The sequence below is a fragment of the Meles meles genome, chromosome 6, assembly GCF_922984935.1.
Source record: "Meles meles chromosome 6, mMelMel3.1 paternal haplotype, whole genome shotgun sequence".
Classification (NCBI taxonomy): Eukaryota; Metazoa; Chordata; class Mammalia; order Carnivora; family Mustelidae; genus Meles; species Meles meles.
Window position 1 is genome coordinate 79,015,086 of NC_060071.1, and position 15,165 is coordinate 79,030,250.

Consider the following 15,165-nt stretch of genomic DNA (forward strand, 5'->3'; position numbering starts at 1 on the left):
CTTCCCTAGGGCCTCCAGAAGGAACACAGTACTACGGACCCATTCTAGGCTTCTGACCTCCAGAATTAGAAGGTAATACACTCGTGTTGTTTTAAGTCACTAAGTTTGTGGTCATTTGCTAACAGCATCAGTGGGAAACGAATACAAATGACCAAGAGGGTAAATGCATTGTGGCTAGAAAAATTAAAATACACATGAACTCTAAGATAAACATTTGCTTTTAAATACTGTAGGCCTTTAAAAAATTATGATATATTCTATCTCATTCACATCAAAGGCTTAGAGAAAATACACAAGATAGTATACTGACACATAAAACAATTGTAAAAGTGGTTTTTCTCCCCCTTTACCTAATGTCTAAAAAACCTTAACATTTGTAGACACCAACTAGCAGGATAAGCCCTTGACTTTTATCACAGATGTGTGATCTACTCTGACCTTGTGAAAAACACATTCCCCCCCAGCCCCCCGTAAGTCTCAACCTCTTATAATGGGAACTGGGAAGATGATCAATAAAATCAACCAACTGTGAAAATAAGGTCCATAGGACAGAGTGAAACACTGATGGGGACAATAATATATAATATATAAATAATCACAAGGAGATTAGATCTTATGCAGTATTTATATGTGACTCACAGAATGCCCCTGACTTTCATCCATCATAGTCTGTCCAGTTTAATCCTCCTTGTTACAAGAGGGTAAAGATGATCCTGGATTTGAATGTTCTCAGTCAGGTTCAATGAGGAAGATACTGATTCCATTTGAAAGTTCTTTCCTATGGGGCAGAGCACTACGAGTAATTATGATAATTACATTTAGATTTTCTCAAAGTATTAAAAAATCAGTTTCTGCTCAGACATCTAAACTCAAAAATAGTCTTTCTTACTACAGCCTTTTTGGCATGGGCCACTAATTTAAATAAAAGAAAAACAAATAGTTGCTTTCCGACTGATAGTATCCATCAAATCTGAAAAGCATGTACATACATGTGCACACACACACACACACACGCACACACACACAATGTGTTTTCTCACAATTTAACCACTCCAAAATTTGTTAAAGGGAATAAATCCCTAAGCCAATAAAGACTTGCCCTCATTTTTCTTTTTCTTAAAACATGTGTCTTTGCCCCCAAATAATGACATACTTACTTTCTTGCTTTACTGTCACTTTTATGTTGCAACTGAAATGTTTATGCTTTATGTGCTCTCAGAGTGAGGACATATTGAAACAGACTGTTTTCCACGTTCACACGTATCACCCACTGAATGGTTCACAGAACCTGCAGCAGCATCACCTCTGGAGGCCATGCTCCTGTAGAGCTAGAACAAAAACCAAACCAACCAACCAACAGCTAAGCCAGGGTTACTTTGCACGCTTGTTTACCTGACAACGAGAGAGGGGTTGCAGATGGTCAGCAGGATGGATAAAGGTGAGGCAGAGCTTGGAGGCAAGCCATAGGGTTTGTCAAGGGATCTCAGACTGGTCATGTCCATTATTACTAAGAAAACCATAGGCCAGCAAGAGAGGAGGTCACATCTCTAAAGTGGAAGCTTCCTGTTATACTTCCTTTTCAAAATTAAAAAAAAAAAAGTACTTATTTGAGAGAGGGAGAACAAGAGAGAAAGGGAACATGTGTGAGTGACTAAGGGGAGGGGGGGGGGAGGGACAGGGAGATAGGGAGCCACAATGCCAAGAATCCCAGGCAGACTCGGAGCTGACCATAGGCTCTATCTCAGGACCCTGAATCATGACCCGAGTTGAAACCAAGAGTTGGATACTTAACTGACTATGCCATCCAGGCGCCCCATTACACTTCTTTATTCTACTTCTAACTCTTGCGACAGTAGAGCTTCTCAAATCTTCCTCCATAAATGGGAGCCTTTGTTCTGTTGGGTGCCTCCAAGAGTCTATGGCAGCCTCCTTTTATTCTTGGCAGTAAACTAACTCCTCAAAACCAAGCCAAAGACATTCACACTGATGACTGAGCTTTCTTCCCTAGGCAAAATTAACCAGGAATGCATGTTCTGTGATAAGAGTGCTTTAGTGGAATTTCTATGCTTACTACAGCATTTATTCTTTTTTTTTTTTTAAAGATTTTATTTATTTATTTGACAGAGAGAAATCACAAGAGAGGCAGGCAGAGAGAGAGGAAGGGAAGCAGGCCCCCTGCTGAGCAGAGAGCCCGATGTGGGACTCGATCCCAGGACCCTGAGATCATGACCTGAGCCGAAGGCAGCGGCTTAACCCACTGAGCCACCCAGGCGCCCTACAGCATTTATTCTATGAAGAATAGCCACAGTAAATCACAGAGCCTCTAAGTTTTTCTAACAGTCCTTCTTTAGCAGTCTGCTAAATTTTCTCTGTTTGTATCTTTGGATGGCTAGCCTAACATAATGCCTTTGAGAGAGATCTCTGGCTCAAACTGTCTTGAAGTTGTAAATAGTTATTTCGCCATTATCAAGTTTATGTGTTTCACAGAAATAAACGTATTCTGTTTTCCATATTTGTTATGGAGGCCAGAAACTGGGAGGGTAATACCCATGAAGGTTGCCAGATAAAATATAGGACACCCATGCAATATTTGAGACATGCTTCTACTAAGAAATTATCCATTGTTATCTGAAATTCAAACTTGACTGAGCATCTTCTATTTTTGTTTCCTCATCAGGGAACACTAATGCTCATACATGCTGCAGTGAACATCTAAGGACCCCAATCCTGGGCAGGCATATTCTAAATGGAAGAGTGAGGAATGTATGGTCTTAAATCTCTAACTTCAGCTCTACGTCAGTGTCCACAATTCAAATAACTACCTTTGCTAAATCTAGTGATTTAGTTTTACCGGAAGGATCAGGTACAAGGCAGAATTTCTTAGAAGCTTAGGATACAGTGTGGGGGAAAAGAAAGCTGTATCATTTACCTCTTCACTAAAGGTTTGAGAAAGGTCACACTCCTGGTGCAGTTTTCTCTCAGATACTACGCACAAGTTCTTTACCTCCATTCCAGGAAAGGAATAGGACCCTGGCCTTCAATCCTGAAGACGACGTTCTGAGGTCCTGTCCACAAGGTGTGTGCTCTGAGTGGTTTCCCCAGAAGCAGGGGTGAATTTGACAAAACATGAAACGATCATTCTTTGGGCCAGTTACTGCTCTTCAGCTTCTCTTTGCTAAAATTCCATGTTAGTTTCAGTTCTCGATATTTCTATGTTCCAGCAGGGCAACAACTTTTAAATGCCAGCTGATGGAGTTTTTATTGGTCTACATGAACTAAGATAAATAAGAACAATGTGCTAAGTTTTTCATCAAGGTAAATATTTCCAATTTAAGGAACAGCCCTTTATTTCTGGAGATTATGTCCCTTTAATCCTTTAGTGTTAAACTTTTTAAAAATGAAATTATGGTGATAATGGATAAGAAAACTGAAAAAAAAATGTCCTTACATAGAAAATTGACTGGCAAACTTATGTCTCCCAAATTCTCTTAAAACCTGGACTTTTCTGTAAATCTGAAATATGGGCATCACGCAGCACACTTTTTAGGTCTGTGTCAGAAATACCACTTCATGTCTAACACTATTAAACACTTTTACTTCTGATTCATGTATCCCCATTTTTGGCAGGGGAAAGAGAACTGGACTCAAAGAAATATTTTAGGCTGAAGATCTATTGGTGGAAAAAGAATATTTCTATTTTCTTATAAAGTTCAGAAAACACAGGTTTTTTCTTTCCTACAAGAAGATGCGAACTACTTGCCCTGATCTCTGGCACAGCCTCACTTGCTATTTTAAACATCGTTGTTTTGGTAAGTCAGCAGTAACATACACACTCTATAAATGTCAAACATGAAATGCAGCACATTCAGCATTCAATAAGCCATAGCAAACAACTCAGCATTCCAGTCATTTGAAATGTCTATAATAGAGCTCAGTTCATTCCCACTTGAAACAAAGAAATTACTATTTTTTGGCAATTCTTATGGCCAACATGGATTAGGAAAGCTCAAGAAAGTTTTCTTGCTTCTTTCATAAGAAAGTGCTTTTTAAAGAAAAGATTTGAGAGAGAAAGAGAAAAAGAGAGGGTGCACGCTTGTGCACATGTAAGTGGGGAGAGGGACAGAGGGAGAGAATCTCAAGCAGACCCCTTGCTGAGCAGAGAGCCAATGTGGGGCTCGATCCCATGACCCTGAGATCATGACCTGAGCTGAAAGCAAGAGTTAGCTGCGTAACCGACTGAGCCACCCAGGCACCCCAGAAAGTTCTTTTGATAAATATCATGAAAGAAATCATGTAATATTATGAACACACAAATTATAATTTCCAAGGTTTTTTTTTAATAGAATATTTAGACATGTACTGGGTCTTTCTTTGCAAAAAAATCCTGTTTGATTATTTTATTCATTTACTTTTGAGAAAGAGCATGCAAGAGTGGCGGGGGTGGGGGTGGGGACAGAGGGAGAGAATCTTAAGCAGGTTCCACACTCAGCACGGAGTCTGAAGCGGGGCTGGATTCCATGACCCTGAGATCACAACCCACGAGCCAAAATCAAGAGTCGGACGCTTAACCGACTGAGCCACCCAGGCACCCCTGACTGAATCTTTTAAAATTCACTCTGATCCTCACACCATTCCTTCAAGGTCTATGTTAATCTCTATGATATAGGAAAGCATAGAGAGGCTGAATGTAAGATAAGTAGCTTAGGGGAAGTCACAGGGCTGAGTGATGCCACCCCAAAGCCAGGGATAAGTGAATGGAGTCTGATCTCTATCACTGTGTCGCTGGTCAAGTTGCGCAGTTATGTCCTCTGGTTGATTCTGAAAGTAGGAATGGCTCTCATTCATTGAAGGTTATTTAACCATGGGATAGACAAAATACATTCACGATCCTTGTCAAGCCAATAAATGATACCTTGGAAGTATCATTTATTGATACTTGGAAGTACCCATATGTGCCCTTGGTTTGTTTCAAGATTTTGATGGAGATGCATGATTCAAAAGCATTGAATGCATGAAGTCACTCCTGGCTCAGGATAGCGGACCCCGGCCCACCAGCTGGTTCACTGCATGCATCAGTGTAGCTTACAGCCAAAGAGCAATGAAAATGAGAAAATCACATCTGTGACCCAGTTTTTCTTTAGTTACTAGTCATTTGTATCATGCACAAAACTGGATAGAACCTAAAGCAGTAGTCCTTGGTTACTCCAACGTTCTCACTTAAAATAAAAGCAACTGCTTTTCATTTACCTCCTGGGAACAAGATGAGGTTGAATGACCCACTTGGAAAATACAAGAAAGCACATAAACCACCCAACATAACAACCGGTAATGTTGTCCTAAATTGAAACAGTAACTACATGAGATTCAGATCCAGAAGCCTCTCAGAGCTTCTGCTAGAATGTCCTGCTCCTGACGGTAGTTGGCCAGTGTCAGACGGTTATGTCGGTAATTCCTGCAGCACCATAAGCACCAGACCTGCCTGATGCAGTAGCTACAGTGGTAGGATCCTCAGAATGAAAACAAACAAACAGAAAACCCTAGCTGGGCTTTCCCAACTGTATAAGTTAAACACTTGTACTGTTATTTTTATTGATGCCTTTTTTTTTTTTTTTTGGTTTCTATTCTCAGTTTCTTACTCTCTCCAAGAGTTTGTATAAGCCAAGTGTTTCATGAACTATCACGCTGTCTAGGAAAATGAAGAGGCCAGAGTAATGGGAGACTGGATGATAAATCTGTATTTGTACAGGATTGATATGTAATTAACAGTCATTTATAGAGAACTTCCAAACAGCATTATAAATTTCATCCTTATGAATATCTTGTTAAAGTAGTGCTATCTCCTCTTCTGCTTAGCGGAATCAATGTAGGGAAAAGATGTGCTTATTAAATGAACTCGGAAGTCCTGATTTTCATTGAGTGGACGGGGAGCAAGGGCCAGGCCTTGACTGCGGGGCTAGTTCCAGTCCTTATTGGCTGTGGCATCTTGGACACGCTTCCTACACCTCATTACCCTTGTTTGTGCCATGGCAGAGGGTGATGGAAGTTTGTTCTTCTGTATTTCTTCCGGAGTGACAAGAAGAGCCACTGAGGACCCACGACATGGATTCCACCTGATTGAAAGAACTGTAAGGAACACTTTACAGCTCTCCCACAACAGTGGGTCAGCTAAGCAGCCTGGCCGTCTCCTCTGGCCCACATCTAGGTAGGTGTTGGCATCAAGCAGCAGCCATGTGGTGGTTTTAACACAAGTTAATGTGGTCCATGAATTATAATCTCTAATACATGCGTGTATGTGTGTGCAACCCCAAATTATTAAGGTTTGAGCAGTGGGCAAAATTACACATGAATCTATTCTTAAGGAATAAACAGTTCATTATAATGCACCCCTCGCTGGAGCATGGGTCAGAGTGTAAGGTTCGCATCCCGCAAAGCCATTACTCACTGACAGAAAACAAGACAATATAGAGAAGAAATAAAAAAATTCGGCAGATGTTGCAGATACCCTTCAAGTAGTATATTAATGTATTGGGATTAAGAACAGCCATACTGATCACCTTTCCGCTCCCTCCCCCACCATTAGAACCCTGTTAGGACACACACACTTCTTCTTTTTAGAAGCTGCTACTTCACCTTACTCGTGTTAATGCCTGGAGCACTCACAAGGTGCAATAAAATCACACGTCACCCAGGGATAACCCTGAATTGTTTAGAAGAAAAGTCCAAAGCAAAGTCACGCTTCAAACCCTGAGATTCTATTCCATCCCGGGGGAATCCAGTGTAAAGCCATTAGGTCTCTCCTTTAGCATACCAATCAGCAGGGGCAAAGGAGGGCCAGTCTGCTACAAAGGACACGTCGGAGACATCCGTGTCCTTGTAATTCTAACAGAGCTCAGAAGTCTGGGCTCGATACCATCATTTGAAGGGCTGTGAGTAGAATGGCAATGCTTAAAAAATTTCCTTTGGTAGTGATGAAAATATATGGCACTCCAAAATAGCCTGTTTTATGGAAAAACAATCTGCCACATTCGGAATTCTGAATATAGCTAGCCCTGGAATGAAGCTGTGTGGATTAACTGTGGCAATAAAAGAGAGCTATTTGGCCCTGCCCCGTCTGTCTGGCCAGTGCTAACCATCCTTTACAACACAGCTTAGCAATCACCTTGGTGTTACTGAATTGCTTTATGTCTGTTTACACCTGTTGTCTCCCCAGAAAAGTAAGCCAAGTCAGCAAAGGTATCTCTTTTGTTGTTGTATCTCTCCAGCTAGCTCAGTGCCTGACAGGTAGACGATGCCGTCGATGCTTGTGCAATCAATGAGGACACGTACACAGGTGGGCTGCAGACAGTACAGGTGGGTCCACACAAGGAGGACCCAGATAAAACAGGTTAAAGAGCAAGAGGTATTCAACGAGTTAGCCAAGGGTGTTTGGACCGAGTTAAAAAAAATGCTAGGACCTGCTTCAGTTTGTACAGAAGCTTGCCTTGAAGAAGGAATCATTTGTTTTCCTGCAAAATAATTTACAACACTTACTGAAGAAGGAAACAGGCTTGCAAAGAACCTATGCTGCGGTTCTAACACAGAAGTTGTCAGTACCACTGAAAATTCCCATAGTCCATGGCACTGTGCTAAGAATAATGGGCCAACAGTAATCACTATGAAAGGTCAGTGTCAATAAGCTAGTCATGGAGAGCCATGTGGGATTTGCTCACATTTTATGAAGAAAAACGAAGAAAGCAACAAAAAAGTTCCCCTTAAGGCTGTGACTTCATATGACATGCCTGTTAGCTAAACTGATACTACTATTTGGGGGCAGACTGTGTTTCTCCAAAATGAACTGGTTGAAAGCAAGTCTCTCTTCTGGAGTCTCAAATTCTACACATACGATTAACTCCTCGGAGGCATCTTTGAAGTGCAAATGTGTCATCACACATACAACAGTTTCTCATCACCTCTGCTTACAGTAAACAGACATCTACCCTCTCAGAGATGAACCTGAGAATTCGCTTTCAGGGCTCCTGTCATTCATGATGCCACGCCACTTTTCAGTAGACAGACTGGCTCCATGCCTCTGCCTTCAGTCTGGTTAATTCTACATTGCCTGGTACCTTAAGGACCCAGCAACTAAATGGATGGCTTCGTATTTTTGAAAGGTGACTGACCTTTAATGAATTAAATGAGAGGGAGAGTAGAAGTTAGGAATGACCAAGGCAGGAGGACTTGGCTCTAGCTTCCTGGTCTTCCTACCATCCAAGGGAAGAGAAGATGGCTGCCAAGACACTGACAGAGGCTGGAGAGGAAACCAATGCCTCCCCTTACTTAGAAACTCCCAACCTCTTTCTGGTTATGAGGGCCTTTCCTTGGTCCTACAGATTGTACGTGTGTCTCCTGAATTCTGTAACCAGCATCAAAAGATCAAAGCTTCCCAGTCTGTCCTCTGGAGATAGAATACCATGTTTGCAGGAGGGAACTCAAGCATGCCAAAGAATCCATTTCTGTGTGACTGACTCCCTCTCCCCCCCCCCCACCCCCACCCCCACCCCCGAGGAAGAAAGGTCATGGGGGGTTTATACAATCAATAAGTACAAGGGGAGAACTGCCTGGGATTACAGATATTTAAATGATGATCCTGTCTGAACTGGAATTAAAGAAAGCGTGGTTCGGTGGAAGTCAGGCAGACTTGCTTCCAGGACTCGGATCTTGGTAAAGTTATTCAAAACCACTGGGCCTTAGTTTTTCCTGATGACAGGGTTGGGCCTGATGCAGACAAGGGAGGCCCAGGGCGTGGCGAGGTCTCCATCATCTTCCCCAGCCACCAAAGTAGTTCATCTCTTTAATATGTTGAAATTCAGATGAACAACAACAATAAAGAGTGAGATAATTTTAAAGGTCCCTGATCACTCCATCATTCTTAGGACTTCCCCCTTGCCCCGCCCAATGCTTAAGACTTACTGTCTTAATAACATACTTACAATAAGACTAGGGAAAAAATCAAAAGTCCCTATAGTCTCTGGTCTCCTCCCCTTATTTCCCTTTTTTTAAAACCTAGGGACCTGCTGGCTAGTTTTTTCCCCCAATTTTCTGCACAACCTCAGGGGGCACCATTTATAGCAAAGACAATGTCAGTGGCGCTCAGTGGCCCTGACGAAGACGCTTTCAGAGTGGAGAGGGCCTGTGTTTGAGTCTCTTCTCTGCCACTTACTAGCTATATGACCCCTGGCAAGCTATTTAATGATCTCTCCAATCCTATTTCCTTCTCTGTAAAATGGAGATAATAAATTGTATTTCTAAGGGCTGTAGTAAAGGTTAAATGAAACAACATATGTAAAGAATCTGGTCTTCAGGAAGCATACCAACATGAACATTAGTTCTTTAAAACCACAAAATCTATGACATTTCTCAGTTCAGAGAAAATTCATGTCCAGGATGTGTGGCCCAGATTCTGAGGACAGACCAAAAGATACTGTGAAATGTGAAACAGCTTTCATCTGCTGAAGATAGGGTAGGCGCCCCCAAAGTTGAAGGGGTCAGAATGTTGTGATCCAAGCACTACCCAATTTGAAGACTGAATTGTAGTAAGCAGCAAAAAGGAAGACCGATCAGCATGCTAATGAACTAGGGTGTGTTGGTACAACTGTTATCAAGGATCAGCAACTGCTTAAATAAGACAGGCTGTGCTCATTAAGGACATATGCGCCAACAAATTACAGCGTGCTTAGTTCAAACTTTTTTGCCTTTTGGAGGAGTCTGAGGCCAGCCTATATTTAATTGTGCTAAGTCTTTTAGTTGACTCTTAAATTAGGAAGTGATTCATCTACACAACTTAGGCATTAGAGATTCTCAAAATATTAAAACTGAAGCAGATTTCAGATCTCTAAGCCAATCTCCACATGTCACACCAGCGAAAAGTGAGGTCTCGGGAACACGAGAGACACGTGTGCGATCACAAAAGGTAGGGCCCATTCTGGGACTTAGTCTCATTAACTTACTCTTCTTATTACTCTAGGAAATCAGTCTTTAGCTTTGTCCAATACACATACTAGCAATTTGACATTGGGTATACGGATTCCTGTCTCCGCTCTGCATAATTTACATAAGGCACTGGAAAACCTCTGAAGGGCGGGGTCCGTGACTGAAAGCAGCAGCTGGGCGGGGCTGTGTGGGAAGGTCTGAGGACTTTCAAGAAGGGAACCAAGAGCACAGAGTAAGGCTGTTAGGGACCCAACAGTCTGGAACTCCAGTAGTGAAACTGGAGGCTATTAAGGAACCAAACACAGAATGACTCCCCATATCCAGGCCGTAGGATGGTGATCAGCACACAGCAGGTACTTAGTACTTCTTTGTTGCATAATCAGATAATGAAGCAGGACTGAATGGATGAATGCAGGAAAGGCAGTGAGCTTCAGAGGCCAGAGAGAAGAGGGACTGCCCAGTGAGAGGAGAGAGGGAAGAGTTATCAAAGCTGTCCTCAACCTTAGCAGGAAGGACAAGACTTGCTTCTTTCTCCTTCAAGAAGAGTGGAGGGAATGAGGCTATGGCCCTCCTGCTACCGCCTCACATTTCCCTTCTGAGGAAATGTGCCCATTCCCATGACACTGCTTCTGTTTCTGGCCCCTCTGCTCTCAGGATGGCACATGCAGAAGGGGAAGGCATGAGGGGAGTCCCTCTCCAAGGGCAACAGACATTTCAAACCCATAATGTTACCTTATTTTAAGACGAGACTCTGCTTACATGCTCTCTGTGGAGGCTACAGACAATACAGACACCAGTGGAAAAACATTCTGGGAGGACCCTGAGATCAAGAAGCAAGTCTGATTCTAGGATAGCAGAGACAAACCTAACCTAATGAAGAATGAGGGAAAGCTGGGATTTCCTGGCCCATTTTGCAGTCACTGAAACACTCCGTCCTCTGTGGTCCTGAGCCTTGTGCACGCTGACCTGCCAGGTCTGCTACAGCTGGGCTTTGCACGTGGGGTCCGTGGGAAGCATGCAGGGAGCACAGATAGGATAGCGAGCAGTAGTTCACTCTATTTTCTCAACAGTACGAGGTCAGTGTGAGATGATCTCATTCCTTTCAACATCTACATCTAATAGTTTTTTTTTTAAAGATTTTTAAGATTTTATTTATTTGACAGAGAGAGAGAGAGAGATCACAAGTAGAGAGAGAGGGGGAAGCAGGCTCCCCACTGAGCAGAGAGCCCGATGTGGGGCTTGATCCCAGGACCCTGAGATCATGACTCGAGCCAAAGGCAGAGGCTTAACCCACTGAGCCACCCAGGTGCCCAAAGATTTTATTTATTTATTTGACAGGCAGAGATTACAAGTAGGCAGAGAGGCAGGCAGAGAGAGAGAGGAGGAAGCAGGCTCGCTGCTGAGCAGAGAACCCAAAGCAGGGCTGGATCCCAGGACCCTGGGATCATGACCTGAGCTGAAGGCAGAAGCTTTAACCCACTGAGCCACCCAGGCGCCTCCATCTAATAGTTTTTACTTTAGTGTGCAGGATGGAGCCACTGGAACACAATATGCACTACTCATCAACATTTTTCGAGGATAAATGGAGAAGCTGTAATAAAATACTGCATCGACACCTAAGGAAGACATTTCTAGGTTCTTAGGATGTAAGCAACCTCCCATTCAAGAGGAACACCAACACATTGGGAGATAACAACAAAGAGCTGGCTAGTGTCTTCTCTAATGTCATCTAGCAGACTAGTGGCAAAATGGTGCCATGCATGTCAGGGGCTAGCATGGAAAAGGTTCTGTGCCATGTTCATATGAAAGACACGTACAGCCCAAGGAGAAGATGAAATGTCTATAATGTGACCTTCATTTGACATTTGATTAAAACCAAGTTGGCGCATAATTTTTTTTCCCCCTCAAACCAGGAGAATAGGTCAGTGAAAAGAGCAATCATAGAAATGCTCTTCCTCAACTCACAGAGTGACTGGCAAGGCTTCTTAAAAACATTTTTAGCTCAGTTTCGATTCCCTAAAAAGAAATGCCACCTAAAAGAAATGTGTTAAGCACCCTCTAAATGTTTCTCATTAAGTTGCCAACACTGGTCTTCACCCCTCAAGGCTGGCTTAGAGCGCTCAGCCTCACTCTGCTCTGTACGCCATCTGAGGGATAAATGGAATGCTAGCTGCTATTTGAAAGAAAGGGGACTACATCTGTAAGAGTTTGTATGTTAATATTTGTAAAATACCTTGAGAACTCATAGGAAAAAAACAGCCTAGAAAACAGTGTTCTGCAATGAAATTACAGGAATGGTGGTAAAGAAATCAAACTGAAAGATTTTCCTAATAAAGGGGCAGGTCAGTTCTCCTAGTATAAGTCATTTTAGCTAAGTGGCTGATTCTTCTAAAAAGACTGGCTTTTGGTGAAGAGTGAAACACACCACTGTGTCTGGATTTAGCATGCGAAGAACTCCCTAGAATGGTTCTCATGCTGCCTAGCTCTGAGCATCCTGATTCTTTTTTTTTTGGTCTTTAATTATGCTGTAGAACACCTAAGTTTTTATGTAAAAGTGAGTCTGAGGAGACAGGCTGAGCAGAGCCCTACACGTGCCCACTCACCTCCCATGATTTTGGACTGGCAGTTAATGAACTCCGGCTTCCTGTCCGTGAGGTACCTCTGGCAGGTGTGGTGGAGGATCTGGAAGAAGGTGCACTTTTCGGAGGCTGTGCTGGCTACCCACTGGTCAAATGCATTTTCAAACAATAAGTCAAACTCTGCAGAATCCTGGAAAAGACAGTGAGATAACTACTGATCTCAATCTATAAAAATGCCTGTCTTCAGCTCACTCCTGACAAAAGACTTGTAAAGGCAAAAACGCCTTTCAAAACTTGGCTCTTAATCACAAGGCTCATCTTTATTTATGCCTGGATGGGTGGAAAGAAGGCCCACCTTCCTTTCCTCTGTTTATCAAGCAAACCCCCCAAATCTTAAGAGTATTTAAAGATGGCCCCAGGCTAGTATCACAAAAGCCCCCGCCGCGTACCGCACATGCATCTGGCAGAATTTAGACTACATGCTGCCTTCCCAGTAACCTGCAAAAGGATTCCTTCAGGTTCTCAGCCCTGTCAATTGATCTTGCTCCTACCCTTTGGTAAGGAAAAGATTCTCCCTTATTATTTTAGCATATAGTTACAATTTACATTTTATTTTTCCTCATTATCGAGGTTTTGTATAGCGAGTGTGTGTGAGCAAAAGGGAAAGTACTTAAATAAATAATTCTACCTTAAAATGTTTCTCATGTTAAATCCAAATACCTAATTTGTAAGGTGCCATCTATTTGTTTGTTTGTTTTGGTGAAAAAAAAACCTCATCACTGGTGTTATTAGGAGATAAATGAAGCTTTGATGAACATGGTTTTTCATAATAACTGTGGACGTGGTATCTGAATTCTGCCCTTTGCACTTGGCTGATAAGCATACAGAAGACAGCATTTATTTCTTCAGTATGCGTCCCCTTACGTTTCTGCATCAAACACGATGAAAGACTTGTAGTGCCCCATGAGGACACAGAAATCAGAAAGTCTTAGCCACATCACCAAAACAGAGAAACAGCTTTGTTAGAGATGACTCAGACAACCACCACCGCTGCCAAGGCCAGCGAGAGAGTCACTGTGTGAGGAGAACACCTTCGCTCAACACAGAGCATTCACTTACCCGATTAGGATCGATGCCATTAACTTGGCGAAGCTGCTCAAGCATCCACTGGGACCTTCGCACAAACGACGTGGAGCCTTCAAACTGTTTGACCTTCGTGATGGACGCCTGTGTGGGTTTCTTGTTTGTCACTGTCAAGAAAAGACCACTCACATTAGTGGGCACGCAGATTGGTTTTCTCATTACACCTACGTGTGTACACACACACACACACACACAGAATATGAACATGTGTGTCTTTGATGAGGGGTGGACGCAAAAGAAATAGTTATATTCTCCATTCTCACGCAGTTACAATATTACAATATAATATTATAGTGTATAACATAATACAATATAATATACAAAGTTACAATATACAATATAATTAGGAAGCCTGCTTCATTTATGTCCTCATTCATTCAGACTAAACACAACTCAAGCGAGGAACACCAAGCACTTTTTTTTTTTTTTTTAAAGATTTTATTTATTCATTTGACAGAGAGAGAGATCACAAGTAGGTAGAGAGGCAGGCAGAGAGAGAGGAGGAAGCAGGCTCCCTGCGGAGCAGAGAGCCTGATGTGGGGCTCGATCCCAGGACCCTGAGATCATGACCTGAGCCGAAGGCAGCAGCTTAATCCACTGAGCCACCCAGGCGCCCCAACACCAAGCACTTTTAAAGGAGGCCACAAGTGCATGATGACCAGCTGCAGGGAAAGCAACACACGGGGTTGGTGGGCATCGGGTAGAGGCACTGGGGAAAGCTGCATTTGAAAGGAAGCAGAGGTTACTGGCTGCCCTCAGAAACTGCAATGTGTATTTCGAAGGGGGTAGTCCAGTGTAAATGTATCAGGCTTCACTGGTAAGATATGGAGTAACGCCTCACTTAAAAATGATGATTTGGCTTTAAACTATGGTCCAGTTTCAATCTACTGTGCATCTGTTTCTGACTGTATTTGGCATTCCCACACCGCCCCTCTCCCAAATTTCTGAGGTCACCATGCCTGCAGGGCCAAGACAGCTCCTTCTCCCAGCCTTACTCAGTTCTTCCTTTGCTGAGGATGGACCCTGTCGCCTCTCAGACAGAGGCCAAGCGCCAGCCACTAGGAGAGAGTCACTCTGGATGTTTCTACATCTGCTTACTTCCTGACTTAGAGCCTCCAGGGCGGGGTGGTAATTAAGGGTTTTCAAAGGGCTTTCCTGAAACCTTCTGAGGCCTGGCTGTAAGAGTTGTAAAACTTAACAGAAATGATGCTACTAAGGGAATTAGAAAAAGTGCAAAGTACTACTTGTAATGAATGTGATCCCAATAAGCTTGTGTGTCGGTGGCACATTCTTTGTTTCCAGAAACCCCTCAGGTCCTACATTTCCAGATAACTATGTGATGTTCAACAGATGGCAAAAAGAATCCTTGAGGGATGAAAGACAGAAAGCATCTACTCCAGTCACGGTTGCTGGTAAGAAGACTCTCCCTCACACACAGGAGAATTTAGGGCAGTTTCAGGTGATTAGAGCAGGA

General features: G+C 42.9%; 1 protein-coding gene across 1 annotated transcript in view; it reads right to left on the bottom strand.

Moving 5' to 3' along the window:
* The window catches only part of STXBP6 (syntaxin binding protein 6), a 254,800-nt gene that overhangs the window by 38,287 nt on the left and 201,348 nt on the right, over positions 1–15,165 (bottom strand). Inside the window, exons 3-4 of the mRNA XM_046009573.1 lie at positions 13,668–13,798; positions 12,573–12,738 (exon numbers count right to left, since the gene is read on the bottom strand). Of these exons, the coding sequence (XP_045865529.1) occupies positions 12,573–12,738; positions 13,668–13,798 (297 nt within the window). The remainder of the gene's footprint in view (positions 1–12,572; positions 12,739–13,667; positions 13,799–15,165) is intronic.